At 47.0% G+C, this 26,796-nt stretch overlaps 3 protein-coding genes across 9 annotated transcripts in view; all 3 read right to left on the reverse strand.

The window, feature by feature from the left end:
- Positions 1-7,902, reverse strand: part of snapc4 (small nuclear RNA activating complex, polypeptide 4) — a 30,004-nt gene extending 22,102 nt beyond the window's left edge. For 2 of the 4 annotated variants that reach the window (XR_006822453.1, XM_046034761.1), the window contains exons 1-9: positions 6,577-6,912; positions 4,959-5,072; positions 4,775-4,818; positions 2,591-2,717; positions 2,463-2,497; positions 2,258-2,380; positions 1,362-1,502; positions 1,196-1,280; positions 802-883 (exon numbers count right to left, since the gene is read on the reverse strand). Coding sequence is in view for 3 of the 4 variants with exons in the window: in XM_046034761.1 (XP_045890717.1) it covers positions 802-883; positions 1,196-1,280; positions 1,362-1,502; positions 2,258-2,380; positions 2,463-2,497; positions 2,591-2,717; positions 4,775-4,818; positions 4,959-5,070 (749 nt within the window). In the remaining variant the exon portion in view is untranslated. Of the gene's footprint in view, positions 1-801; positions 884-1,195; positions 1,281-1,361; positions 1,503-2,257; positions 2,381-2,462; positions 2,498-2,590; positions 2,718-4,774; positions 4,819-4,958; positions 5,073-6,576; positions 6,913-7,742 lie in introns of those variants that run through there. The other 2 variants (XM_046034764.1, XM_046034763.1) reach the window with 2 other exon arrangements.
- A 259-nt stretch (positions 7,903-8,161) lies between these two features.
- pomt1 (protein-O-mannosyltransferase 1) lies at positions 8,162-20,580 on the reverse strand. Of its 3 annotated transcripts, none has more exons than XM_046034787.1 (20): positions 20,400-20,580; positions 19,745-19,866; positions 19,512-19,618; positions 19,366-19,416; positions 19,091-19,237; positions 18,589-18,697; positions 18,381-18,437; positions 18,206-18,299; positions 17,854-18,009; positions 15,972-16,102; positions 15,782-15,877; positions 15,615-15,707; positions 15,274-15,370; positions 14,365-14,457; positions 14,145-14,265; positions 13,811-13,908; positions 13,323-13,436; positions 10,553-10,679; positions 8,819-8,996; positions 8,162-8,729 (listed from the first exon to the last, which is right to left on the reverse strand). In XM_046034787.1, the coding sequence occupies exons 2-20, from the start codon at positions 19,855-19,857 to the stop codon at positions 8,555-8,557; spliced, it is 2,157 nt and encodes a 718-aa protein (XP_045890743.1). In that variant the 5' UTR covers positions 19,858-19,866; positions 20,400-20,580; the 3' UTR covers positions 8,162-8,554. The 3 variants fall into 3 exon arrangements, with proteins under 3 accessions (XP_045890743.1, XP_045890744.1, XP_045890745.1); XM_046034788.1 differs by having other exon boundaries at positions 8,162-8,726; positions 20,400-20,579; XM_046034789.1 differs by lacking the exon at positions 17,854-18,009 and having other exon boundaries at positions 20,400-20,575.
- Positions 20,581-21,011: 431 nt separating this feature from the next.
- Positions 21,012-26,796, reverse strand: part of LOC123960175 (rap guanine nucleotide exchange factor 1-like) — a 26,768-nt gene continuing 20,983 nt past the window's right edge. For both annotated transcript variants that reach the window (XM_046034773.1, XM_046034775.1), the window contains 6 exons: positions 26,244-26,338; positions 25,728-25,806; positions 25,230-25,331; positions 25,046-25,143; positions 22,618-22,758; positions 21,012-22,515 (listed from right to left, as the gene is read on the reverse strand). In XM_046034773.1, coding sequence (XP_045890729.1) covers positions 22,380-22,515; positions 22,618-22,758; positions 25,046-25,143; positions 25,230-25,331; positions 25,728-25,806; positions 26,244-26,338 — 651 coding nt within the window. In that variant the 3' untranslated portion in view covers positions 21,012-22,379. The remainder of the gene's footprint in view (positions 22,516-22,617; positions 22,759-25,045; positions 25,144-25,229; positions 25,332-25,727; positions 25,807-26,243; positions 26,339-26,796) is intronic.

The following is a 26,796-nucleotide window of genomic DNA, read 5'->3' on the forward strand; positions in this document are numbered from 1 at the left end:
CTACAGTTCCTGTTGCTACAGTTCCTGTTGCTACAGTTCCTGTTGCTACAGTTCCTACAGTTCCTGTTGCTACAGTTCCTACAGTTCCTGTTGCTACAGTTCCTACAGTTCCTGTTGCTACAGTTCCTACAGTTCCTGTTGCTACAGTTCCTACAGTTCCTGTTGCTACAGTTCCTACAGTTCCTGTTGCTACAGTTCCTACAGTTCCTGTTGCTACAGTTCCTACAGTTCCTGTTGCTACAGTTCCTACAGTTCCTGTTGCTACAGTTCCTACAGTTCCTGTTGCTACAGTTCCTACAGTTCCTGTTGCTACAGTTCCTACAGTTCCTGTTGCTACAGTTCCTACAGTTCCTGTTGCTACAGTTCCTACAGTTCTTGCTGCTACAGTTCCTACAGTTCTTGCTGCTACAGTTCCTACAGTTCCTGCTGCTACAGTTCCTACAGTTCCTGCTGCTACAGTTCCTACAGTTCCTGCTGCTACAGTTATTGTTGCTACAGTTCCTGCTGCTACAGTTATTGTTGCTACAGTTCCTACTGCTACAGTTATTGTTGCTACAGTTCCTACTGTTATTGTTGCTACAGTTCCTACAGTTCCTGTTGCTACAGTTCCTGTTGCTACAGTTCCTGTTGCTACAGTTCCTGTTGCTACAGTTCCTGTTGCTACAGTTCCTGTTGCTACAGTTCCTGTTGCTACAGTTCCTGTTGCTACAGTTCCTACAGTTCCTGTTGCTACAGTTCCTACAGTTCCTGTTGCTACAGTTCCTGTTGCTACAGTTACTACTACTAATAAACAGAACTTACTTGGAGAGTTTGGGCTGGATCAGTTTCCTCAGACTGTCTCTGGCTACTGAGTGGATCAACAGAGTCTTCTGCCAGCTTTCCCCTGATTAAGACAGACATACAGAGGACATACATAGAACCACAATGACAGAGATGTTACTGAAGGTAAGCTAAATGAGAAGGAGTATATGTGTACAGAAATATTTACTGGTGTTATTAATAATAAATATTATTATATTAATATTTTTCTGAGTGAAATCATCATCATCAGCCTGCGTCAGCTCATAACAGATTAGATACGAACTTTAAAGTCCCTTTACACTGTAAATAAATAAAAGAACACATAACTGTCTCTGTGGTTTTTATGAACTTCCTCTCTGAATGGTCAGTGAACTGTTTAATTTTTCATTCTTACATCGTTTCAGTTTAAGCTTATTGTTGTCCAGACAGCCCGCCATCCTATTGGCCTTCTCCTTTGTCTCCTGATTGGCTGGAGGACCCTGAAGACAGACAAACACAGAGTCTTATTGTTCAGGTGTCAACAGACAGACACAGCGTGCCTCTCTGTCCGTGTGTCTTACCAGGCCTGTCAGTTTGTCCTTGAAGTACGGTTTGAGGAAGCGTCCCAGGAACATGTTAAACGGCTGCTGACAGGAGGACGGAGGGCAACGTTCCCTGGGTGACTCTTTGACTGGTCCGGACAGCTGAGACACCACCTCCTTCTACAGAGACAAAGCATTTATCATGAGTACTGACCTACTGTCTGTGGCTATATGTCAGTACTGACCCACTGTCTGTCTGTCTCTGGTTGTGTGTCAGTACAGACCTACTGTCTGTCTCTGGTTGTGTGTGAGTACAGACCTACTGTCTGTCTCTGGTTGTGTGTCAGTACTGACCTACTGTCTGTCTCTGGTTGTGTGTCAGTACAGACCTACTGTCTGTCTCTGGTTGTGTGTCAGTACAGACCTCCTGTCTGTCTCTGGTTGTGTGTCAGTACAGACCTCCTGTCTGTCTCTGGTTGTGTGTCAGTACTGACCTCCTGTCTGTCTCTGGTTGTATGTCAGTACTGACCTCTTATCTCTGGTCGTGGTTGTGTGTCAGTACTGACCTCCTGTCTGTCTCTGGTTGTATGTCAGTACTGACCTCCTGTCTGTCTCTGGTTGTATGTCAGTACTGACCTCCTGTCTGTCTCTGGTTGTATGTCAGTACTGACCTCCTGTCTGTCTCTGGTTGTGTGTCAGTACTGACCTGCTGTCTGTCTGTCGTTGTGTGTCAGTACTGACCTGTCGTTTCTGGTTGTGTGTCAGTACTGACCTGCTGTCTGTCTGTGGTTGTGTGTCAGTACTGACCTGCTGTCTGTCTGTGGTTGTGTGTCAGTACTGACCTGCTGTTTCTGGTTGTATGCCAGTACTGACCTGCTGTTTCTGGTTGTATGCCAGTACTGACCTGCTGTTTCTGGTTGTATGCCAGTACTGACCTGCTGTTTCTGGTTGTGTGTCAGCAGTGTCTCCAGCTGGTCCAGGGTCTCTTGAACCACCTGCTGATAGACCAGGTTCATCTGAAGACATGAGCCCACTGACAGTGACAGACCCAGCTCACTCTGAACACACAGACGGACACAGTTAGTGAAACACAGATTGGTCTGTAACTGATGAAAATGTTAAGCTGCTGCTGATACTGACCTCGTCACTGCTGCTGGCATCATCATCGTTGTCATCTGCACAGACAATATCAGACATTAACACACCGTCTGTTAACAATCAATAACAGACAGAAAGTCAGAGGGACCGACAGGCAGACAGACAAGTACCTGACGCGTAGATTGGACTGTGTGGTCCCAGGACGTTCTCCAGGTTCTGGATCTCCTTCTGGATCTTCTCTCTCTGAGCCAACAGACCGGCTGCAGACTCACACTGCAGGAGGGAAATCTGTTCAGACTGATCAATAGAACGATCAACGCGTTACAATCATCTTAGAGCTGTTATCAGTCAGCTGATCAGTGTGTGCAAATCGACTACAAGAAGCAAGACTGTTTATGTGAAAACATTTCACTAATTTATCCTGATCAGGTCAACACACACTGAACCAAAAACAGAAGTACAGACAGAACCAAAAACAGAAGTACAGACAGAACCACAGACAGAACCAAAAACAGAAGTACAGACACAAACACAGACAGAACCACAGACTAAACCAAAAACAGAAGTACAGACAGAACCAAAAACAGAAGTACAGACAGAACCACAGACAGAACCAAAAACAGAAGTACAGACAGAACCACAGACAGAACCAAAAACAGAAGTACAGACAGAACCACAGACAGAACCAAAAACAGAAGTACAGACAGAACCACAGACAGAACCACAGACTAAACCAAAAACAGAAGTACAGACACAAACACAGACAGAACCACAGACTAAACCAAAAACAGAAGTACAGACAGAAACAGACTGAACTAAAAAACAGAAGTACAGGCACAAACACAGACAGAACCACAGACTAAACCAAAAACAGAAGTACAGACAGAAACAGACTGAACTAAAAAACAGAAGTACAGACACAAACACAGACAGAACCACAGACTAAACCAAAAACAGAAGTACAGACAGAAACAGACTGAACTAAAAAAACAGAAGTACAGACACAAACACAGACAGAGCCAAAAACAGAAGTACAGACACAAACACAGACAGAACCACAGACTAAACCAAAAACAGAAGTACAGACAGAACCACAGACTGAACCAAAAACAGAAGTACAGACACAAACACAGACAGAACCACAGACAGAACCAAAAACAGAAGTACAGACAGAACCAAAAACAGAAGTACAGACAGAACCACAGACTAAACCAAAAACAGAAGTACAGACAGAACCACAGACAGAACCACAGACTAAACCAAAAACAGAAGTACAGACGGAACCACAGACAGAACCACAGACTAAACCAAAAACAGAAGTACAGACGGAACCACAGACAGAACCACAGACTAAACCAAAAACAGAAGTACAGACAGAACCACAGACTAAACCAAAAACAGAAGTACAGACACAAACACAGACAGAACCACAGACAGAACCAAAAACAGAAGTACAGACAGAACCAAAAACAGAAGTACAGACAGAACCACAGACTGAACCAAAAACAGAAGTAAAGACACAAACACAGACAGAACCACAGACTAAACCAAAAACAGAAGTACAGACAGAACCACAGACTGAACCAAAAACAGAAGTACAGACAGAACCACAGACTGAACCAAAAACAGAAGTAAAGACACAAACACAGACAGAACCACAGACTAAACCAAAAACAGAAGTACAGACAGAACCACAGACTGAACCAAAAACAGAAGTACAGACAGAACCACAGACTGAACCAAAAACAGAAGTAAAGACACAAACACAGACAGAACCACAGACTAAACCAAAAACAGAAGTACAGACAGAACCACAGACTGAACCAAAAACAGAAGTACAGACAGAACCACAGACTGAACCAAAAACAGAAGTAAAGACACAAACACAGACAGAACCACAGACTAAACCAAAAACAGAAGTACAGACAGAACCACAGACTGAACCAAAAACAGAAGTACAGACAGAACCACAGACTGAACCAAAAACAGAAGTAAAGACACAAACACAGACAGAACCACAGACTAAACCAAAAACAGAAGTACAGACAGAACCACAGACTGAACCAAAAACAGAAGTACAGACAGAACCACAGACTGAACCAAAAACAGAAGTAAAGACACAAACACAGACAGAACCACAGACTAAACCAAAAACAGAAGTACAGACAGAACCACAGACTGAACCAAAAACAGAAGTACAGACAGAACCACAGACTGAACCAAAAACAGAAGTAAAGACACAAACACAGACAGAACCACAGACTAAACCAAAAACAGAAGTACAGACAGAAACACAGACACTTTGGAGTTCAGACTGCAGTCTGTTGCTGTGGTAACTGATGCACGTGTGTTACCTGCTCCTCCTCCTCCTCCTCGTCCTCGTCATCTGATTCATCACCTGATCAAAGAGACACAACACCGCTGTTAGAGACAGACAGACAGAAAGTCAGGAAGAGAGACAGACAGATAGATAGATAGACAGGCAGAGAGACTGACAGAAAGACAGGTAGAGACAGACAGAGAGAGACAGATAGGTACCTGTCTCACTGCTCAGCAGCTCCAGTTCAGTGTGTGTTGCAGACAGACTCTGTTCCAGCTCTTCCACCTGTCTCTGGATCCTGTCTCTCTCTGCTGACAGAGACACAGACATGTCTGCAGACAGACACACAGACAGACAGGTCAGTGCTGTGAACCCTCAGAGAGCCTCTGCTGGGTCACGTGATCCTTCATCACTATGTAGTTTATTCTGTCCCACACAAAGTAGTCCGTCTACAGGGTTTATTTACACCTGCTCCTTAAAGACTTCCTGAGAGAAACCAGGGTTAACTGAAGGCTACTATAAAAACTCACAGGTACACAGTACAGCACTCTGTAGTACTGCCGACACAGTACAGCACTCTGTAGTACTGCCGACACAGTACAGCACTCTGTAGTACTGCCGACAGTACAGCACTCTGTAGTACTGCCGACACAGTACAGCACTCTGTAGTACTGCCGACAGTAGTACTGCCGACACAGTACAGCACTCTGTAGTACTGCCGACACAGTACAGCACTCTGTAGTACTGCCGACACAGTACAGCACTCTGTAGTACTGCCGACACAGTACAGCACTCTGTAGTACTGCCGACACAGTACAGCACTCTGTAGTACTGCTGACAGTAGTACTGCTGACAGTACAGTACTCTGTAGTACTGCTGACAGTAGTACTGCTGACACAGTACAGCACTCTGTAGTACTGCTGACACAGTACAGCTGACAGTAGTACTGCTGACAGTAGTACTGCTGACACAGTACAGCACTCTGTAGTACTGCTGACACAGTACAGCTGACAGTAGTACTGCTGACAGTAGTACTGCTGACACAGTACAGCACTCTGTAGTACTGCTGACACAGTACAGCTGACAGTAGTACTGCTGACAGTAGTACTGCTGACACAGTACAGCACTCTGTAGTACTGCTGACACAGTACAGCTGACAGTAGTACTGCTGACAGTAGTACTGCTGACACAGTACAGCACTCTGTAGTACTGCTGACACAGTACAGCTGACAGTAGTACTGCTGACAGTAGTACTGCTGACACAGTACAGCACTCTGTAGTACTGCTGACACAGTACAGCTGACAGTAGTACTGCTGACAGTAGTACTGCTGACACAGTACAGCACTCTGTAGTACTGCTGACACAGTACAGCTGACAGTAGTACTGCTGACAGTAGTACTGCTGACACAGTACAGCACTCTGTAGTACTGCTGACACAGTACAGCTGACAGTAGTACTGCTGACAGTAGTACTGCTGACACAGTACAGCACTCTGTAGTACTGCTGACACAGTACAGCTGACAGTAGTACTGCTGACAGTAGTACTGCTGACACAGTACAGCACTCTGTAGTACTGCTGACACAGTACAGCTGACAGTAGTACTGCTGACAGTAGTACTGCTGACACAGTACAGCACTCTGTAGTACTGCTGACACAGTACAGCACTCTGTAGTACTGCTGACACAGTACAGCTGACAGTAGTACTGCTGACACAGTACAGCTGACAGTAGTACTGCTGACAGTACTGTAGTAGCAGTTCCTCAGTACTGCTGTGGCTGGATGATGCTAACACTAGCAGCTAACATTAGCATTAAGATTTCCACATGTTTCTGACCTGCAGCAGCTTCCGTCTCTTCGCTTTATTTCGCTTTACTGTGTCTTTACTTTCAGCCTGCACGCGCCGCGGAGCTCCAATCAACGTAGCTCTGTCGTTAACATATTTCCCAGCAGGCTGTGCGGCGGCGCAGCTTCCCCGGCTCATCAGCAACGTTCCCCCCGAGTTCCGGTTCAGACGAGTCCGACACGGACAGAACCGGGTTGTATTTTCTTCGCGTGAACAAACTGTGAGTTTAAACTAACCAGCAGATAAACACCCGCAACAACCCGCAGCGCACACGGTCCGCTCCTTATTTCACTCCCCCCGGTCTCCCCCTTCCGGTCCTGCCGCTCTCTGATTCCGCCGGAACGTTTCTCCGTGCCGGGGTTCCTGCAGGTCTTTAAATCCTTAAACTTCTCAGAACCGCATCAGAAGGTATTAAAAAGGCTCAACTTTAACATACTAACGTTTTAAATAGAGATCATTTATTACTCTGTTACTAGTCCAAGTACTGCATTGAAAATGTTACTGAAGTATATAAGTGTAATCAGGAAAAGTATTACACTAAGAATATTAAAAGTACTCAATGTGCTGTGACTCTCTTTCCCGTCGTTCATGTAAAGCAGGATGTTTCTGCTGTAGATGTCGAGCTGGTGCTTGTTTTAGCCCAAAGTGACGCCTTCAAAAAACGTTCGTTTCAGTCTAACGATCCTGTCAGCTGGACGAACTGTTTCATTTCTAACTAAACTTCAGATTTTAGAAACTCTTCATGTGTAAAAATCTGACTTTGTAAAGAAACTGAAGCTGTCAGATAAATGATGGGAAGTAAAAATATCTGAGATGAAGCAGAAGGAGAAAATACTCAAGTAAAGTACATCTAATTTGTACTTTAGTACAGTACATAAATGTTCAGTCCACCTCTGGGTAATAACTGATTGTAGTTGATATCATTTTCCTTCACTCTGGCCGGTTTGATGAACAGGTTTTAAAATAAACTGTAACTGTCTAAATGTGGTTTTAAAAGTCTGAACTTTAACTTAAAAGAAAAACAATATTATTGGTAAAATGTGTTTTTTTTTAAATATAAAACATCCTGCTGCTGGTTAAATATCTACTATATTAGGGTGAAACATCCTGTAAACGTTTGTTTTTAACAAATAAAACTCCAAACTTCAGAAGCGAACCTGAAACAGGATCCACGTGTTTCCAGGATGAAGCCTGAAAACCAGACTGCAGCACAAACCGTCTGCTTCCTGGTTCCTCTGGACGCTCAGACTCCGAGTGACTCTGACATTCTCGGTTCTTTGCGGCCGCCCGAGTTTCACTTTCCGCTAAGCCGCTCAGTTTGTGGTCTCAACCTTCTTCCAGTCCTGCGTTTCATCAGCCGCTCTGAGACCAACATGGCCGAGTTCTGGGGGACTCGAGTCACATGACTTGGAGGAGCACAAGTATGTTTTAAAAAGCTTTAATGATTTGTGTGAATTTGATCAGTGACTCTTGTTGAAAATCTGAAATGCTATTAAATTTGATGACGAGCACATTACCACGTGTTTAGGACCCGAGACATCACCACTTTAGAAAGCGTCAAAATAAAAGCACAACGTTTCTCTGTTCATCTTTTATTTTGTTAAAGTTCACATGAAATGAGTGGCAGCTGTTTTAGTCTCAGTCTGCAAGACTGACTCTGGTCTCTGGTCTCTGGTCCTGCAGCCACCCGAACCTTCCAAAGTTCATTCACTCACCTCCTCTCAGAGTCTGGATACAGACCACAGACCCGGTCCGGTCCAGGGACACAGTCTGAGTCAGCATGACCTCACAGGTCGGCTCATCGGGACGTGTTCAGTCCAGCAACAAGAACTACAGAGACTCAGCTCCTGGATCAGGACCCAGCGTCACAGTCAGTATGTGGTCATGTGAGAGCGCTTCAGTCCTCCTCGTCATGATGAAGAAAACAAACACTCTCTCTCTCTCTCTCCATGTCTGTCTCGGTGTCTCTCTACCGGCGGCGGTACAGGATGTCCCAGGAGTCTCTCCACTTCAGTTCTTGCAGCTGATTGGCCGACAGCTCGGGGCTGCCGTAGGTCAAAGGGCAGAAGGTTCGATAGGACAGGAAGACGGACAACAACACGGCCGCCGCGCACACGCACAGTGCACGCCGGTGTGTCCCTCTGCTGCACACACACACAGTTTAATCAATATTTAGTCATTAATGAAACCAATCACATGGTGAGCGTGTGTGTGTGTATATATAAGTGTGTACCTGAGCAGGTGAGTGTGAGCGTGCTCCAGCAGGGCGGGGCTCAGCAGGTGCAGGTAGCAGAGGGCGGGCAGGTAGTGATACAGGAAGAGAGTTTTCTCCATCAGGAGGAACGGAACAAAGTTCACCAACCAGCCGCCAACACACACACATCCCAGACACACAAACTGCGCCCACACACCTGAGACACACACAGAGACACAGACAGAGACACACACACACAGAGACACACACAGACAGACACAGACAGACAGACAGAGACAGACAGACAGAGACACACACACAGAGACACAAACAGACAGAGACACACACACACACACACAGACAGACAGACACAGACAGACAGAGACACACACACAGAGACACACACACACACACACACACACACAGAGACACACAGACAGACACACACACACACACAGAGACACACACAGACAGACACACACAGACAGACAGAGACACACACACACACACACAGACAGACAGACACAGACAGACAGAGACACACACACAGAGAGACACACACACACACACACACACAGAGACACACACAGACAGACACACACACACACACAGAGACACACACAGACAGACACACACAGACAGACAGAGACACACACACAGAGACACACACACACACACACACACACACACAGAGACACAGACAGACAGACACACACACACAGAGACACAGACAGACAGACACACACACACAGAGACACACACAGAGACACAGACAGACAGACACACACACACACACACAGAGACACAGACAGAGACACAGACAGACAGACACAGACAGACAGACAGAGACACACACAGACAGACACACACACACACACACACACAGAGACACACACAGAGACACAGACAGACAGACACAGACACACACACAGAGACACAGACAGACAGAGACACACACACACACAGAGACACACACAGACACAGACAGACAGACAGAGACAGACAGAGACACAGACAGACAGAGACACACACACAGAGACACACACACACACACACACAGAGACACACACAGAGACACAGACAGACAGACACAGACAGACAGACAGAGACACACACAGACAGAGACACACACACAGAGACACACACACAGAGACACAGACAGACAGAGACACACAGACATAGACACACACACAGACACAGACAGACACACACACACACACACACAGAGACACACAGAGACACAGACAGACACACACACACACAGAGACACAGACAGACAGACACAGACAGACAGAGACAGACACACACACACACACACACACAGAGACACAGACAGACAGACACAGACAGACAGAGACAGACACACACACACACACACACACACACACAGAGACACAGACAGACAGACAGAGACAGACACACACACACACACACACAGACAGACAGACACAGACAGACAGACAGAGACAGACAGAGACAGACACACACACACACACACACACACACACACAGAGACACAGACAGACAGACACAGACAGACAGACAGAGACACAGACAGAGAGACAGACGGACAGAGAGACAGACAGACAGAGACACAGACAGACGGACAGAGAGACAGACAGAGACACAGACAGAGACACAGACAGACAGACAGAGACACAGACAGACAGACAGAGACACAGACAGACAGACAGAGACAGCATTATGTTAGTGTTATTATGAGAGGAACGTGCTGCTCTGTGTGTGTGTGTGTGTGTGTGTGTGTGTTCGTACCATCAGGGAGGTCTCTGAAGCCCCGCCTCCTCCTCAGCAGGTAGACAGCTGCCAGCACCTGATAGGCCAGCAGGCTGAGGTTGGCCACGCCCCACGACACCGGGTTGCCAATCAGATGGATCTGAGCCTGAGACACAGACAGCCAATCACGGAGAGAAAGATCTATCCAGCTTGACGACCACAGCTGATAAAATCCATAAAACTGGGACAGTTTCCTTATTTTAAATAAATACTTTTACCGAAGTAAAGGGTCACAAAAAACCTTAAGTTTTATGACGCTTAGGTCTTAGTTTCCTCTTAGCTAAGGAATTAATTTAAGGGTGTTGCACAGAATCCCTTTAAGCGTTTCCTTAGTTAAGGGAAAGCGTTAAAGTGTTTGCTGCACTGCACTAAAGTACTGTTACCATGGAGACGGTCTGCACCAGCACCTACACTGATATAACCGTACAGAGATGGAAAGAAAAGCAGGAGAGGAGGAAAAGATCTTAATGAAAGGAAATAGCGACACTCCCGCGACGTTATGTTCACGTTATATTTTAGTATCCTTCAGGTCGCTTGGAACCTCGACGGAGGGGATACGAAAAAAAGTACCTGGAAGCAGGTACAGGCGTAACATTTCCACAGTGGAAAACCAAACAAAGGCGAGTGGAGGCGAGCTGGTACCGCGTGGTGGAGAAGGGGCTTCAGAGTCTGTGTGTCTATCAGTAAAACACAGTGAATCTAAACTGAACGTTACAAAGCAAACAGCCGCAGATCTGAGCTAATGTAGCATTAGCTTTAACACTAGGCTAGTAAACAAATCGCTCCACATCACCTAATTTACTGCAGGTTAAAATCAGCTAGACCAGCTGCTAGATGCTAACGACCCGCTGCTAACGACCCGCTGCTAACGACCCACAGCTAACAACCAGCAGCTAACGACCCGCTGCTAAAAACCAGCTGCTAAAAACCAGCAGCTAACGACCAGCTGCTAAAGACCAGCAGCTAACGACCAGCTGCTAAAGACCAGCAGCTAACGACCAGCAGCTAACGACCAGAAGCTAACGACCCGCTGCTAAAGACCAGCAGCTAACGACCAGAAGCTAACGACCCGCTGCTAAAGACCAGCAGCTAACGACCCGCTGCTAAAAACCAGCAGCTAACGACCCGCTGCTAAAAACCAGCAGCTAACGACCAGCAGCTAACGACCAGCAGCTAACGACCAGCTGCTAACGACCAGCTGCTAACGACCCGCTGGTAAAAACCAGCAGCTAACGACCTGCAGTTAACGACCAGCTGCTAACGACCCGCTGGTAAAAACCAGCAGCTAACGACCAGCAGCTAGCGACCAGCAGCTAGCGACCAGCTGCTAAAAACCAGCAGCTAACGACCAGCAGCTAACGACCAGAAGCTAACGACACGCTGCTAAAGACCAGCAGCTAACGACCCGCTGCTAAAAACCAGCAGCTAACGACCAGCAGCTAACGACCAGCAGCTAACGACCAGCAGCTAACGACCAGCTGCTAACGACCCGCTGGTAAAAACCAGCAGCTAACGACCTGCAGTTAACGACCAGCTGCTAACGACCCGCTGGTAAAAACCAGCAGCTAACGACCAGCAGCTAGCGACCAGCAGCTAGCGACCAGCTGCTAAAAACCAGCAGCTAACGACCAGCAGCTAACGACCAGAAGCTAACGACACGCTGCTAAAGACCAGCAGCTAACGACCCGCTGCTAAAAACCAGCAGCTAACGACCAGCAGCTAACGACCAGCAGCTAACGACCAGCAGCTAACGACCAGCTGCTAACGACCCGCTGGTAAAAACCAGCAGCTAACGACCTGCAGTTAACGACCAGCTGCTAACGACCCGCTGGTAAAAACCAGCAGCTAACGACCAGCAGCTAGCGACCAGCAGCTAGCGACCAGCTGCTAAAAACCAGCAGCTAACGACCAGCAGCTAACGACCAGAAGCTAACGACACGCTGCTAAAGACCAGCAGCTAACGACCCGCTGCTAAAAACCAGCAGCTAACGACCAGCAGCTAACGACCAGCAGCTAACGACCAGCAGCTAACGACCAGCTGCTAACGACCCGCTGGTAAAAACCAGCAGCTAACGACCTGCAGTTAACGACCAGCTGCTAACGACCCGCTGGTAAAAACCAGCAGCTAACGACCAGCAGCTAACGACCAGCAGCTAGCGACCAGCAGATAACGACCAGCAGATAACGACCAGCTGCTAACGACCTGCAGTTAACGACCCGCTGCTAAAAACCAGCAGCTAACGACCTGCTGCTAAAAACCTGCAGCTAACGACCTGAAGATAACGACCAGCAGCTAACGACCAGCGGCTAAAAACCAGCAGCTAACGACCTGAAGATAACGACCAGCAGCTAACGACCAGCTGCTAAAAACCAGCAGCTAACGACCTGAAGATAACGACCAGCAGCTAACGACCAGCTGCTAAAAACCAGCAGCTAACGACCAGCAGCTAAAAACCAGCAGCTAACGACCAGCAGCTAACGACCAGCTGCTAAAAACCAGCAGCTAACGACCAGCTGCTAAAAACCAGCAGCTAACGACCTGAAGATAACGACCAGCAGCTAACGACCAGCTGCTAAAAACCAGCAGCTAACGACCAGCAGCTAACGACCAGCAGCTAACGACCAGCAGCTAACGACCAGCTGCTAACGACCAGCAGCTAACGACCAGCAGCTAACGACCAGCTGCTGAAAACCAGCAGCTAACGACCTGGAGTGTGTGTGTGTGTGTGTGTGTGTGTGTGCGCGTTACGTTGGTGGAGGAGTGCAGCCAGTATGCGATGTTGGTTTCCATGCCGATCCACTCCAGGGGGGAGGAGCTGTACTTGTGCTCAGAGTCTTCCTGTTTCACCGTCAGCATCTTCCACTGTCATGGCAACACAAAGAGGAGCTGGTAACCAGGAAGTGACACCAACGGGTACTTCAGTCGGTCCCGATGGAGCGGCGACCGGTGGGGAAGTGAAGCTCAAACAAAGATGGACAGAGTTAAAGGACCAGCAGATGAACCGAGAGGCGCTTCTCTCCGTGATGACACCAAACGTTTAACTGATGTGGTTGGGTTTCCACGCTACCTGCTCTTTGGCTCGTCACCTGTAAGGTATCGAGTAGCGATGATACCGAGCCCTGACCACAGCACTCTCTGAACTCAGAATATCAACCGTCCCTGCTGCTGCGCTCAGCACAGCCACCGGCACAGTGATCTGATTGGACAACAAAGTGATGATGCGTTCACTGTCGTACCTGAAGCTCTACGAACTTGGCCCAGAAGGACATTTTTCTGTCCACGTCGATGTGAGTCGGAGAATGAAGCTCCGCCTCCCGCTCCTTCTGCTCCTGACCTACACACACACACACACACACACACACACACACACACACACACACACACACACACACACACACACACACACACACACACACACACACACACACACATCTGCTGCATTGCATTGTGGGACAGTTTGAGGTCAATAAATAAATAACTTTCTATGTTCACGTGTTCTTCCGTGAGTACGAGCCCAGAGCTCCATACAGGAAGTGACCACTATCATCACACAGGGGTCAGGGGTCGTACTGGTTCCGTATCGGTGCTCCTCCACCGTCCAGTCCAAACTGCTGCTGTGAGCCTTGAACAGTTTGTCAGCGACGACCTCCAGCTGACGGAAACCCCAGTCTGGAAGAGACACGCCGCTCAGCTGCGCACACACACACGCAAACACACACACAGGTCGTCACGTCCTTATATGGTCACAGGAAACAGATCTTTGTCATATGAGCTCATTTCCTGTCAGTACCCTGAGGACAGCTGAGGTGTTGACGTGGACCAACCGGACCTCAGACAGGATCGTCTTCCACGACTCTGACTCCGCCTCCCTGTTAGAAATGTCCTGGACACACACACACACCACGTTACTGACATGTTAATTACACAATAATTACATATTGAATTGAATATTAATTACATGTTTCTTAAATCTTTTGTTCTATATTTGTTGTACAACCTTTCTGCTCGTTGTCTGTGTGTGTCAGAGACTCGAGTCGGACTTAAGTCGCACACACAGAGACTCGAGACTCGAGCTCAGAGACTCGGACTCAGAGACTCGAGCTCAGAGACTCGAGACTCGGACTCAGAGACTCGAGCTCAGAGACTCGAGCTCAGAGACTCGAGCTCAGAGACTCGAGACTCAGAGACTCGAGCTCAGAGACTCGAGCTCAGAGACTCGAGACTCGGACTCAGAGACTCGAGCTCAGAGACTCGAGCTCAGAGACTCGAGCTCAGAGACTCGAGCCTCGGACTCAGAGACTCGAGCTCAGAGACTCGAGCTCAGAGACTCGGACTCAGAGACTCGGACTCAGAGACTCGAGCTCAGAGACTCGGACTCAGAGACTCGAGCTCAGAGACTCGAGACTCGAGCTCAGAGACTCGAGCTCAGAGACTCGAGCTCAGAGACTCGAGACTCGAGCTCAGAGACTCGAGCTCAGAGACTCGAGCTCAGAGACTCGAGACTCGAGCTCAGAGACTCGGACTCAGAGACTCGAGCTCAGAGACTCGGACTCGAGCTCAGAGACTCGAGCTCAGAGACTCGGACTCGAGCTCAGAGACTCGAGCTCAGAGACTTGTGAGCATCTCTGGCGTGTGTTGATGTGTGTGCTGGTGCTGTTAGCCAATAGGGGAGCAGGACAGTCCCGCTGTGACCACTCACCACTCTCCACAGGTTCTGCGTCGGCATGGAAACGTTGAAGTCGATGTAACCCGACACTTCCTGAGCGTGAGGGCTCATGGGAGCTGCGACATCATGGCTACATCACAAACACAACAGAGGCGTGTCAGCAGCACAACAATAAGTCAACTACGACTCCCAGGGTGCATTTCACTAAAACAGCCAGAGGTTTCCACAAACATTCACACCTCTCAGCAACAGCAGCTGAGGCTCATGGGTAATGTAGCATTTAGAGAACACATGATCTCCAGCGTCAGTTCTCAGATGGCGGATTGTCCTCGAATGCATCCATCAAACAGCATCCGCACAGGTGAGCCGTTTACCTGTTGAGGAAGCGTGAGGTCATCCCGTGAAGCAGCTGGATGACATCACCGTGACGGACAGGTCGGGGAGGACTGCTGACCACCAGCTCCTGTCTGACAGAGAGAGAGACACAGGTTGGACGGGGACTACGTCTCCCAGCATGCCCCGGGACAGACAGGTGACCTACCTGCTGGGGTCTTTGATGATCCACCAGTTGTTGACGTCTTTGAAGGGGTAACAGGTGACCTGCTGCTGGTGAGAGCTGCCCCGCCCATTTTCATACCTCAACACACACACAGGAGACAGGATGTGATGTCATTCGAACTGTAACGGACAGGTTTCTGATTGGCTGCTGAGTCAGAGTGAGCTGGCAGCACCTGATTGGGTAGTTGGCTTTGTGCGAGTGGAGCCAGCAGGAGATCGGCTGGGAGGCGGAGCTTCTTAAAGTCACCTGACTGCCGTAAGCGACTTCCAGAGGCTGACCCCGCGTGATCCTGGAGAGGCCGCCCTGCAGAGAGACGATCAGTCATCAATCATCAAAGGCGTTGGTGACATCACACGCAGTCCCGGCACGCCGGATCAGAACCCGTCCCTCCTCGGCTGATTGGCTTACTCTGGATCCCTGAATCTCAGAGGGTGAACTTTAAAATCTGACTCTGAGCAGTCAGAAACCTCCACAGTCTGCTGCTCGGACCCCCCACATCTGTTTACTGGACTCTTAAAACTTTTCAGACTCACTGTGATCACTGCGGCTCGCTGTAATTCACAATATTGATAGTAATAATTTACTCCTGCACTGCGTGTCAGACTGTGTCCACACTGCACGCTGATTCATGGTATTACTGTGTGAGTAACCACACGTGAACAATCCTCAGTCAGATTCCTCGTGCGCACATACCTGCAAATATAGATAGAATAGACATTCAGTCCCTTCACAAAACAAACAAGAAGCACCAAAGAAACATGGCTAATAGAGACCCCGGCATCTATGGCGGTCAGAAATAAACACATAAACTAGTAAAAAACATAGTCGGACTCGCCGCCGGAGCACCGAGAGAAACGGCGGTCGCTCTGTGGCAGAGACAGCAGAAGAAACCTGGGAGACGATCAGGAAGGTTTGGCTCGCTGCCTTCTGTTCTTCAACAGGTTCAACGTGCCCGTCACTCACTTTTCATCAACCGACCAATCACAGCCTGGACGGGGCGGGACATTAACAAAAGGTTTGACGTGCTGCAAAAATGTTGAACAATCTGATTATTGATTGAAGGTGGTGCTCAGCGTTAACAGACCAGAGACCAGCGTAGAGGCTTTTTCCTGCACATTAAGTGGAACTGGATTTAACTAACTACGGTAAACTATTATAAGAAATTATAATATATCACAGTATTAACTAAGTAAACTATTAACTAAACATACTCTTTATTTAATGGTGCACAGTTGCTCCTCCCGGCTGTGGACAGATGATATTTGCTGCTTCTGGCCGCCTCCTCTGCAGAGCAACACGCCGCCCTCGTTCTGTGTCACTAGTTATTCTTATTAGGGCTGTCGCGGTCCAGTAATTTCCACCGCGGCATTATCGCATCAATGAAGTCATTAGGTGTCTGTATCCGTCACCTCACTGCCCAGCGAGCCGCTAACGGCAGCTTTATGGTCTGGCAACACTTCGGGTCACGTTCAGCCCCCGGGGATCCGTCCTTGAACCGTTACAGAGCTCGTTACGGTTGTGGAACTTTTGAAGCTCTCATTTATTAGTTTAACGCGCCCTGAAGTGTGAAGTATGAACACTGCGGTTGTTGCGGTGCTCGCCATCCTCCGCGGCGGGCTTGACCAATAGGTTATCGTTTTGTTATAAATATTGTTTCTTTGTTCAAGTTGAAAGTATTCCGTGTATTCCTTGATAATCAAGCGAGCAGACTCACAGCACCGCTTGTTCCAGCGTGCAGCTCTAGTGTTTTACCACCATTACCCTAAATATTTATTTATCTCCCATCCTTCTGAGAATTCCCCAAATGCAAGCGGGCTGCTGAAGATGTGGAAGAGAGATGAACATCTAGGATCCTGGTATGTTTCTGTGCCGGTGTAATAAAGAACCAGGACCCGAATCAAGTGGTTCTCCACTGCTGTTCTTTAATCTCTTCACAGTCTCCCTCTGATATCCCCACTTATCTTTAATAAACACGGCGTCGCTGCCTGTCAAACATCCACCACTCTGTACACTTTCGAGTGCCGTGAAAGGCGCCATCAAATAAAACGCCTTACCTCCAGACTGGCCTGGAAGGCGGAGCTCATCAGCTGGTCATGTGGTCCGCTGCGGTGCAGGAGACTCAGGTGGACGTAGAACCAGAACACGTAGAGGAGGACAGGAAGCACCACCAGACACACAGCTCGACACACACACTGCACGCACACCCTCAGCTGAACACACACAGGAAACCACACACAGACATTTAAGAACGATCACTTCAGTGTCAAAGCTCAGATGTCGGAGCGTCCTTGAACGCACCGACACAGCCCGTTTCTCCAGCAGCCATAAACGCACCGCGCGCTGATGACGATCGATCTATAGACTAATGATCAGCAGCGAGGGAGTCAGGTCTGAATCTGGACTCACATGACTGACGGTTCGGTCTCCAATCAGGGTCCAGGTGTGCAGAGAGGCCACGCCCAGCAGCAGCAGGTAGGAGAACACGCCCATGTACTTCACCCTGACACACACACACACACACGTCTGTTTACTGTCAGCGTTTCAGAGAAGTGAACAAACTGAGCTCAGAGCAGCTGCTCACCCGACCGCTGCAGCACAGGAGGCGCCGGAGAGGAGCAGCCAGCAGAACCGGGACCAGCTGAGGAAAAGGGGACCGGGAGAGACCGGGAGAGACCGGGAGAGACCGGGAAGTCAGAGGTCAGACAGCGTCTTTTAACACTCAGCCTCTTTCTGCAAACTGACTTCTGATTGGTTTAAATGCGGGGGGGGGCGGTAAAGAAGAGTCTCACCTGTCAGGAGCGTTGTGGAATCGCAGGTAGGAGAAGAAGGCCAACAACACGAAGAAGATGAGGACAGACTCCAGCAACATGAAACGTGATTGGACGATCAGAGAGTTCTCTGCAAAAACAAAGAACCTTTAAACTCAACAGACACACAATAAACCTGCTTTCAATAAGACCCTGAACGCCCCACGTCCACAAGAGTCCCTGAACAGACTGCACTCACTGTAGTCCCCAAACGCCCCACGCTCTCATTATAATCCCTGAACTCCCCACGTTCACTATAGTCCCTGAATGCCCCATGCTCATTGAACTCCCCACACTCAGTGGAGTCCCTGAACTCCCCACGTTCACTATAGTCCCTGAATGCCCCATGCTCATTGAACTCCCCACACTCAGTGGAGTCCCTGAACGCCCCGTGCCCGTAGTGCCGGGTCATGTCTGCCGCCTGGTATCATGAAGTGTGCGTTCTGCAGAGAACCTCCAGGAACACGTTCTAACAGGAACTCACCCAGCAGCAGCAGCAGAGCAGCTCCCAGAGCCGACAGGTGAGAGAACTTCAGCTCCAGAGTCAACAGGTAAACCAGAGGAACACAGAGAGCTCCGCACAGAGCCGGCAGCAACCGCAGACTCCACACGCTCACGCTGCTGGGATACTCTGGGGGACGAAACAAACACACCCACACCGGTTTTACACTGCTTAAACAGAGATTAACTGGTTTTAACTGGTTTTTAAACTGGTTTAAAGTGGTGTGAACAGGTAAACTGCAGTTCAGATGTTCCCACCTGCTCCGATTCTGTTCCACACAAAGTTCCCATCGAATCCTCCCAGGTACGCTGCAACACAAACACACAGTACCATCAGGAACAACGTGTACATGTACACATACGTAGTATCATAATACGACTGCGTGGCTGTCGTTGTCACTGACCTCCGAGGGCCAGGATCATGTGACCGAGCGGCGGCCCGCTGTCATCGATGAAAAAAACTCTCTTCATGTAGAGAGACACGAACTGACCATAATACACCTCATCAAACCTAAAACACACCACACGCACAAACCTCAGAGTTCTGACGGCCCTCAAATGCACCAAACATTAGTGTTTTTAAAACAGCCGAAAATATAATGTAATTTGGTGTGAATGTATAAACGAACACACTCACACTACAGCGTTGGGGTAGCTGAGGCAGCTCAGTCTGGTCCAGAGGGCCAGCAGAGACACCAGCAGCAGGACCAGGTCCACCTGAGCCGTCACCACCAGGGGGAGCTGCAGCATCGCTGGCACCTGAACAGGTGAGACAGACGGAAGAAGGACCTGAGACCTAAGAAAAGGAATCAACTACACCAAACTCCATTCATACTTCTGTCAATATAAGCAGACAGCGCATGTATTAATCATGAACCTGCAACACGCCGCTCAATAACGTCTGTATTATTTACTGCAGCACTTTAAACACAGAGTTACAGAGTTTATAGTAACTTTTATTGCACACAAGGTTTTTAAGTGAGCTGCACTTCAGTGATGACCATATTTCCTCCACAGGCTTCACATCACATGTCTGAAGGAGAGACATGAACTTTATTTTTAACCAAACAACGAGCTCAGCGCGGTAACAGAGACTTGTTGTTGTTGTTCCGTGTAAGTTAGAGGTGGGTGGGTCACAGCTGGGAGGAACAGCTTCACAGTGAGAAATGTGTAAAATATGATGATGAAGTGAGGAAGCAGCTGAGCTAGCAGCCGTTAGCATTAGCCGCGCTGTTAGCCTGTAGCTGGCCTCGCGCACCGTCACATTCCTGCTTCCGAACGCCAAAGCTCACCTGGTGACGTCACTCCGTGAACGTGAAACCGAGCATCCTGCCGGTAACCTGCCGGGCTCCTCCGGTGTTTCCCCGGTGTTTCCCCGGCGTGTTTGTGCAGCCGCTCGATGTTTCCGGTGTGTGATCGGTGCTGCCTGCTCGCCGCTCTGTGCTCTGCGGATCGGTCTTGTTAGCAGCACCGTTAGCATGTGGCTCACCTGGCCTGGCTGCTGTCAGCTCAGGTGGTCCGGACTGGATCACAGTAAACCTAATTAATATTTTTAAGATTCATTAATCCAACGATTATTCGACTAATCTAACGGCTCATTTATTGAATATTCTCAAGATAATTTTCATCAATTTTCTGACAATAAATTTACCCAGAATAAATATCACAAACTTGTCTCATTAATAGTTCAATGTTTTATTCAATCATCCTGAAAATGGCTCATTGTGTAAACACTCGTTCAAATTATTTAGTCTCTAGTTTTTAAACCTACACGTCTTTGGATCAGAGCAACCACAACACGAGAGTTTTTACCATTTAAAAAAAACAACAACAGTTATTTAAATAGACTATCACTGATAACGTTTTCTCCCTCAAACAATCAGAAGAAAGGAGGTGAGTTAAAAGACAGGTGAGAAGTGATGTTTATTGTGATATTGCTCTGAATACACATACAGTTCTGACGTCAGATACAGAAGGAGGCCACGCCCACTGGGACTACAGGTCAGAGGCGTGTTAACACCTGGGGCTGGTTGCACAAAAAAAACTTAAGAAAAAAAACTTAAGTGTGATACTTAAGTCTTAATTTCTCCTTAGCTAAGGAAACTACTTAGCGTGTTGCACAGAATCCCTTTAAGCGTTTCCTTAGTTAAGGGAAAGCATTAAGGTGTTTGCTGCACTGATGGAGAATTTACAGTAGTAAAATTCTAATGTCACCGTGTTTGCTTGCACCAGCACTTAAACTGTTACAAAGTTGGAAAGAAAAGAAGACAAGAAAACCAAATAGGTCGAAGGAGGAAAATGTCGTACTGCTGGAGGAATGTCATAAAAGAAAGCACATATAAAAAAGTAAATTTTATCTGCAAATAACAGCAAACAGAAAACAACAAATGTGGGAGGATATCGCTTAAAAAATTCAAGTCTTCAAGTCTTGTGAAGAGGTTCATCCAAGAGATCCAAAATAAGTATGACAAGTCAGAGATCACCAATAATGAAAGCAAACCCAATAAAACTGCTGAGAATAACTTTATTTACGCTATAGATCTAAACTAGACTGTATTACTAGCTAGTGATGAATTTGACAGCCTTCTTGTTTTGCTCATCGTTTAGCGTATCCATTGGATTCTCCCGGTCGCGGAACTCTTCTCATGATATGTAAATTTTCTTCATTTATGGCCATAAACTCAACCGTGTTGCGGTTAAGATAAAGCCAGAGGTACCTTAAATTTTTTTCCTTAGTTTGGTTGCTTAGGTCTTTTATGCATCAGTTTAACACACTTAAGGGATTCCTTAAGTATAAGACCAAGATAAGGAGAAAACCTCAAATACTTAAGTGAACATTTTAAGAAAACTTTAAGGGGAAGCTATATGGGTGTTTTGTGCAACCAAATGTATTTTAAGGAAACCTTAACTCAGACTTTAAAGAAAATCTTATCTTAAAGTTTTTTGTGCAACCGGCCCCTGGCTACTAGGCTAGCTCCAACCTCAGCTAACACCCGACTAACCTGTGTTTCCACAAAATGTTCAGGTTGTTGCAGCTTATTGCAGGAACAGCCCAGTTTAGCACATGTTAGCACACTATTAGCCATGATTAGCCCAGTATGCCAACAGCTTTATTTCAGTGACTCATTAGCACCAGACCAGCACCGGTCTAGTCCAGTTCAGTACCACTTTACCTCAGGTTAGCACCAGGTTTATCCACCTCATTCTTCATCATCAACATGTTAGCATTAAGCTAGCACAGGTTAACTCAGTTATTGTCTTGTTTTCGTCTGTCATCTCTGATTGGCTCTTGGGGCATTTCGTGGGCGTAGCCTAAGAGAAAGTTCCCACAATGCTTCCTCTGCCAGGTGATCACTGAAGTCATTAAAGAACGATATGATGTCATCATTAGGCTGCAGAGAGTAACGACTGTAGAGAGAGAGATACAAGTATTATTTCAAAAAGTGATTATTGATGAAGACTGAAATACTACCAATGATAACAGTAAAAATAGTACTACAGGTAACTGACACTTGTTGGTAGCCCCTCAGAGTGTCCAGGATGTTAAACTGCTGCCACCGTTTAGAGAAGTTGACGTTTGAACCCTGTGATGTCATCACCATGTCGGGATTCCCCAGGTGGACAAAGGTCAAGTCCTGAAGGATCAAACCCCTAAAACAGACAAGTTAGTGTGAAAGAGACAGGTGTTTAGTGGTGTTTACAGGGTACTAACCTACAGGAAGGGTATACATAGTGGGGTTTACAGGGTATTAACTGATGGGTAGGGTATATATAATGGGGTATGCAAAGTATTAACCTACAGTATGGTGAAGTATACAAGGTGTTAACCTACAGGTAGGGTACAGTGGGGTATAAAGGGTGTTAACCTACAGTCTGGTGGGGTAGCACAGGGGTACATAGGGAATTAACTAACAGGTAGGGTATAGTGGGGTATTAACCCACATGTAGCGTATTGTGGGGTATACAGGGTATTAACTAAAAGGTAGCGTATTGTGGGGTATACAGGGTATTAACCTACAGGTGGGGTATACAGAATAGAATAGATTTTATGTGTGTATATAGATAATATACAATACAGGTAAACATATATACATATTTTATATTTATATATCCAGGTTGTATATATTATTGTGTCTCTATTTTTATGAGAACACCGTTTGTTTTAACCTGTCTTTGTCTTTTTTTGTTCTTTCTTGTTGTTTTTATGGTGCAAGGGTGGCTCCGTGGGAGCACCCTAAATTTCGTTGTACCTTCACAGTGCAATGACAATAAAGACTATTCTCTATTCTCTATTCTCTCTCTACAGAATATTAACCTACAGGTAGAGTATAGTGGGGTATACAGAGTATTAACCTACTCGTAGGGTATAGTGGGGTATACAGAGTATTAACCTACAGGTAGAGTATAGTGGGGTATACAGAGTATTAACCTACAGGTAGGGTATGGTGGGGTATACAGAGTGTTAACTACAGTATAGTGGGGTGTACAGAATATTAACCTACAGGTGAGGTATACAGAGTATTAACCTACAGGTATAGTGGGGTATAGAGAGTATTAACCTACTCGTAGGGTATAGTGGGGTATACAGAGTATTAACCTACAGGTAGAGTATAGTGGGGTATACAGAGTATTAACCTACAGGTAGGGTATGGTGGGGTATACAGAGTGTTAACTACAGTATAGTGGGGTGTACAGAATATTAACCTACAGGTGAGGTATACAGAGTATTAACCTACAGGTATAGTGGGGTATAGAGAGTATTAACCTACTCGTAGGGTATAGTGGGGTATACAGAGTATTAACCTACAGGTAGAGTATAGTGGGGTATACAGAGTATTAACCTACAGGTAGGGTATGGTGGGGTATACAGAGTGTTAACTACAGTATAGTGGGGTGTACAGAATATTAACCTACAGGTGAGGTATACAGAGTATTAACCTACAGGTATAGTGGGGTATAGAGAGTATTAACCTACTCGTAGGGTATAGTGGGGTATACAGAGTATTAACCTACAGGTAGAGTATAGTGGGGTATACAGAGTATTAACCTACAGGTAGGGTATGGTGGGGTATACAGAGTGTTAACTACAGTATAGTGGGGTGTACAGAATATTAACCTACAGGTGAGGTATACAGAGTATTAACCTACAGGTATAGTGGGGTATAGAGAGTATTAACCTACTCGTAGGGTATAGTGGGGTATACAGAGTATTAACCTACAGGTAGAGTATAGTGGGGTATACAGAGTATTAACCTACAGGTAGGGTATGGTGGGGTATACAGGGTGTTAACTACAGTATAGTGGGGTGTACAGAATATCAACCTACAGGTGAGGTATACAGAGTATTAACCTACAGGTATAGTGGGGTATACGGAGTATTAACCTACAGTATAGTGGGGTATACAGAATATTAACCTACAGGTGAGGTATACGGAGTATTAACCTACTGGTATAGTGGGGTATACGGAGTATTAACCTACAATATAGTGGGGTGTACAGAGAATTAACCTACAGGTGAGGTATACGGAGTATTAACCTACAGATATAGTGGGGTATACGGAGTATTAACCTACAGGTATAGTGGGGTATACGGAGTATTAACCAACAATATAGTGGGGTGTACAGAGTATTAACCTACAGGTGAGGTATACGGAGTATTAACCTACAGATATAGTGGGGTATACGGAGTATTAACCTACAGATATAGTGGGGTATACGGAGTATTAACCTACAGGTATAGTGGGGTATACAGAGTATTAACCTACAGGTAGGGTATGGTGGGGTATACAGAGTATTAACCTAGAGGTGAAGTATACAGACTATTAACCTACAGGTAGGGTATGATGGTGTATATAGGGTGTTAACTACAGTATAGTGGGGTATACAGAGTATTAACCTACTGGTAGGGTATAGTGGGGTATACAGAGTATTAACCTACAGGTAGGGTATACAGGGAGGTTCCACTTCAGCCAGAGCTGCTCTGTAGGCTCTGAAAGATGATGAGCTGTCAATCAAAGAGCTGTATTCCTCCAGAGCCTAAAAACATACAAACACATCAGTCGTGTTAAAGACTGATTCACATATATGCATTATGGACAATGATATTATTATCACACACAGACCTCAGATGTGTTTCTCTGCCAGTCCAGACGTCGTAGAGGGGCGGAGTCCAGGGCTGACAGGATGGACAGGTACGAGTTAAAGTTGTTCAGCTTCCGCAGGTGCTGCAGGAACACACACACACACACACAGTATGTTACAGGTGTGAGGTTAGAGGTCAGTGTTGCTTCATGGGTCTGATATTCATGTTCACATTAGCCTGTTAATGTTTCATTATGACTTGAATTAAGAAGCTATTGTATTGCTTTTATATTATATATATCTATAAAGTTGCTGTGATGTCACCTACTTTGGGTTTCCAGCTCTGTGAGTGAAGCCAGAAAGTCTTGACCACAACCCTATTTTAAACCTCAGCAGTGTCTTAAATCTACTTTACTTGTTCAGGTATTCTTCAGTCACTTGGAGGCAGAACAACAGCATTACCAGCTGACATGACAGAATTACTGCATCATCCCACCTGGGCGCTGTCCATGCTCCTCCCTTCACCTGTGTGTGTTTACCTTCATGGTTTTCAGGAACTTCAGCAGTAGTTTCTCTCTGTCCTGAGGTTTGTCCTGAAGAATGATCACCGAACGCACCCTGAAATCACACATACACGGGTTATTAATTAATAACTGAATAATAATTGTTTAAGAAACCAACTGAGTCTGTTTCTAATTCACATTTAAGGCCTCCCTCTGCTTCTAACCAAGTTCTTGTTCCCCATTTCCAAAGGTGGACTGGCGGGGCTTCCTGTTTACACCAGCACATGCACAGTGTACGTGAACGGTCACATGATGTGGGTTTCCAGCTGTTTCAATACAGACGGAGTTCAACTCTGATATGCAGCTAAAAGGCTGGTGAGGACGGAGATCGGTTTCATTTTAAAACTGGATGGATGGAACATAAGTGTAACTGTGAATGTCTTCAAGGAGAGACGGTCTGAAAATGTTTCTCACGCCCTGAAACATTGATGGTTGTTGTTCGCTAACAGAAGAAGAAGAAGCTGTGGAACAGGAAGCTGAGTCAGTGTTTACCAGAAGGAGACGTTGTTGAAGTGTTGGGTGAACTGTGTCAGGTTAGGACTCTTCTCCTCATTCTGCTCTTTAGACCACAGCAACACCTCCGGGAGCTAGACAGGTGAGACAGACAGGTGAGACAGACAGCTGAGACAGACAGAACAAGTGTATGGTGTAGTGTTGTTCAGACCGAACATCTATCCTCCGCTGAATGGCTTTTATTGTAGGACCCCGTCCATCACACTCTGACCCCCCCTCACCCCCTGACCCCGTCACCCCATCACTCTCTGACCCCGTCCCTCACACTCTGACCCCGTCCCTCATTCTCTGACCCCGTCACTCTCTGACCCCCCCGTCACTCTCTGATCACGTCACACTCTGACCCCGTCACACTCTGACCCCGTCACTCTCTGATCACGTCACTCTCTGACCCCCCCGTCACACTCTGACCCCGTCACACTCTGACCCCGTCACTCTCTGATCACGTCACTCTCTGACCCCCCCGTCACTCTCTGACCCCGTCACCCCATCACTCTCTGACCCCGTCCCTCACACTCTGACCCCGTCCCTC

This window comes from Micropterus dolomieu, linkage group LG21 (genome assembly GCF_021292245.1).
Source record: "Micropterus dolomieu isolate WLL.071019.BEF.003 ecotype Adirondacks linkage group LG21, ASM2129224v1, whole genome shotgun sequence".
Classification (NCBI taxonomy): Eukaryota; Metazoa; Chordata; class Actinopteri; order Centrarchiformes; family Centrarchidae; genus Micropterus; species Micropterus dolomieu.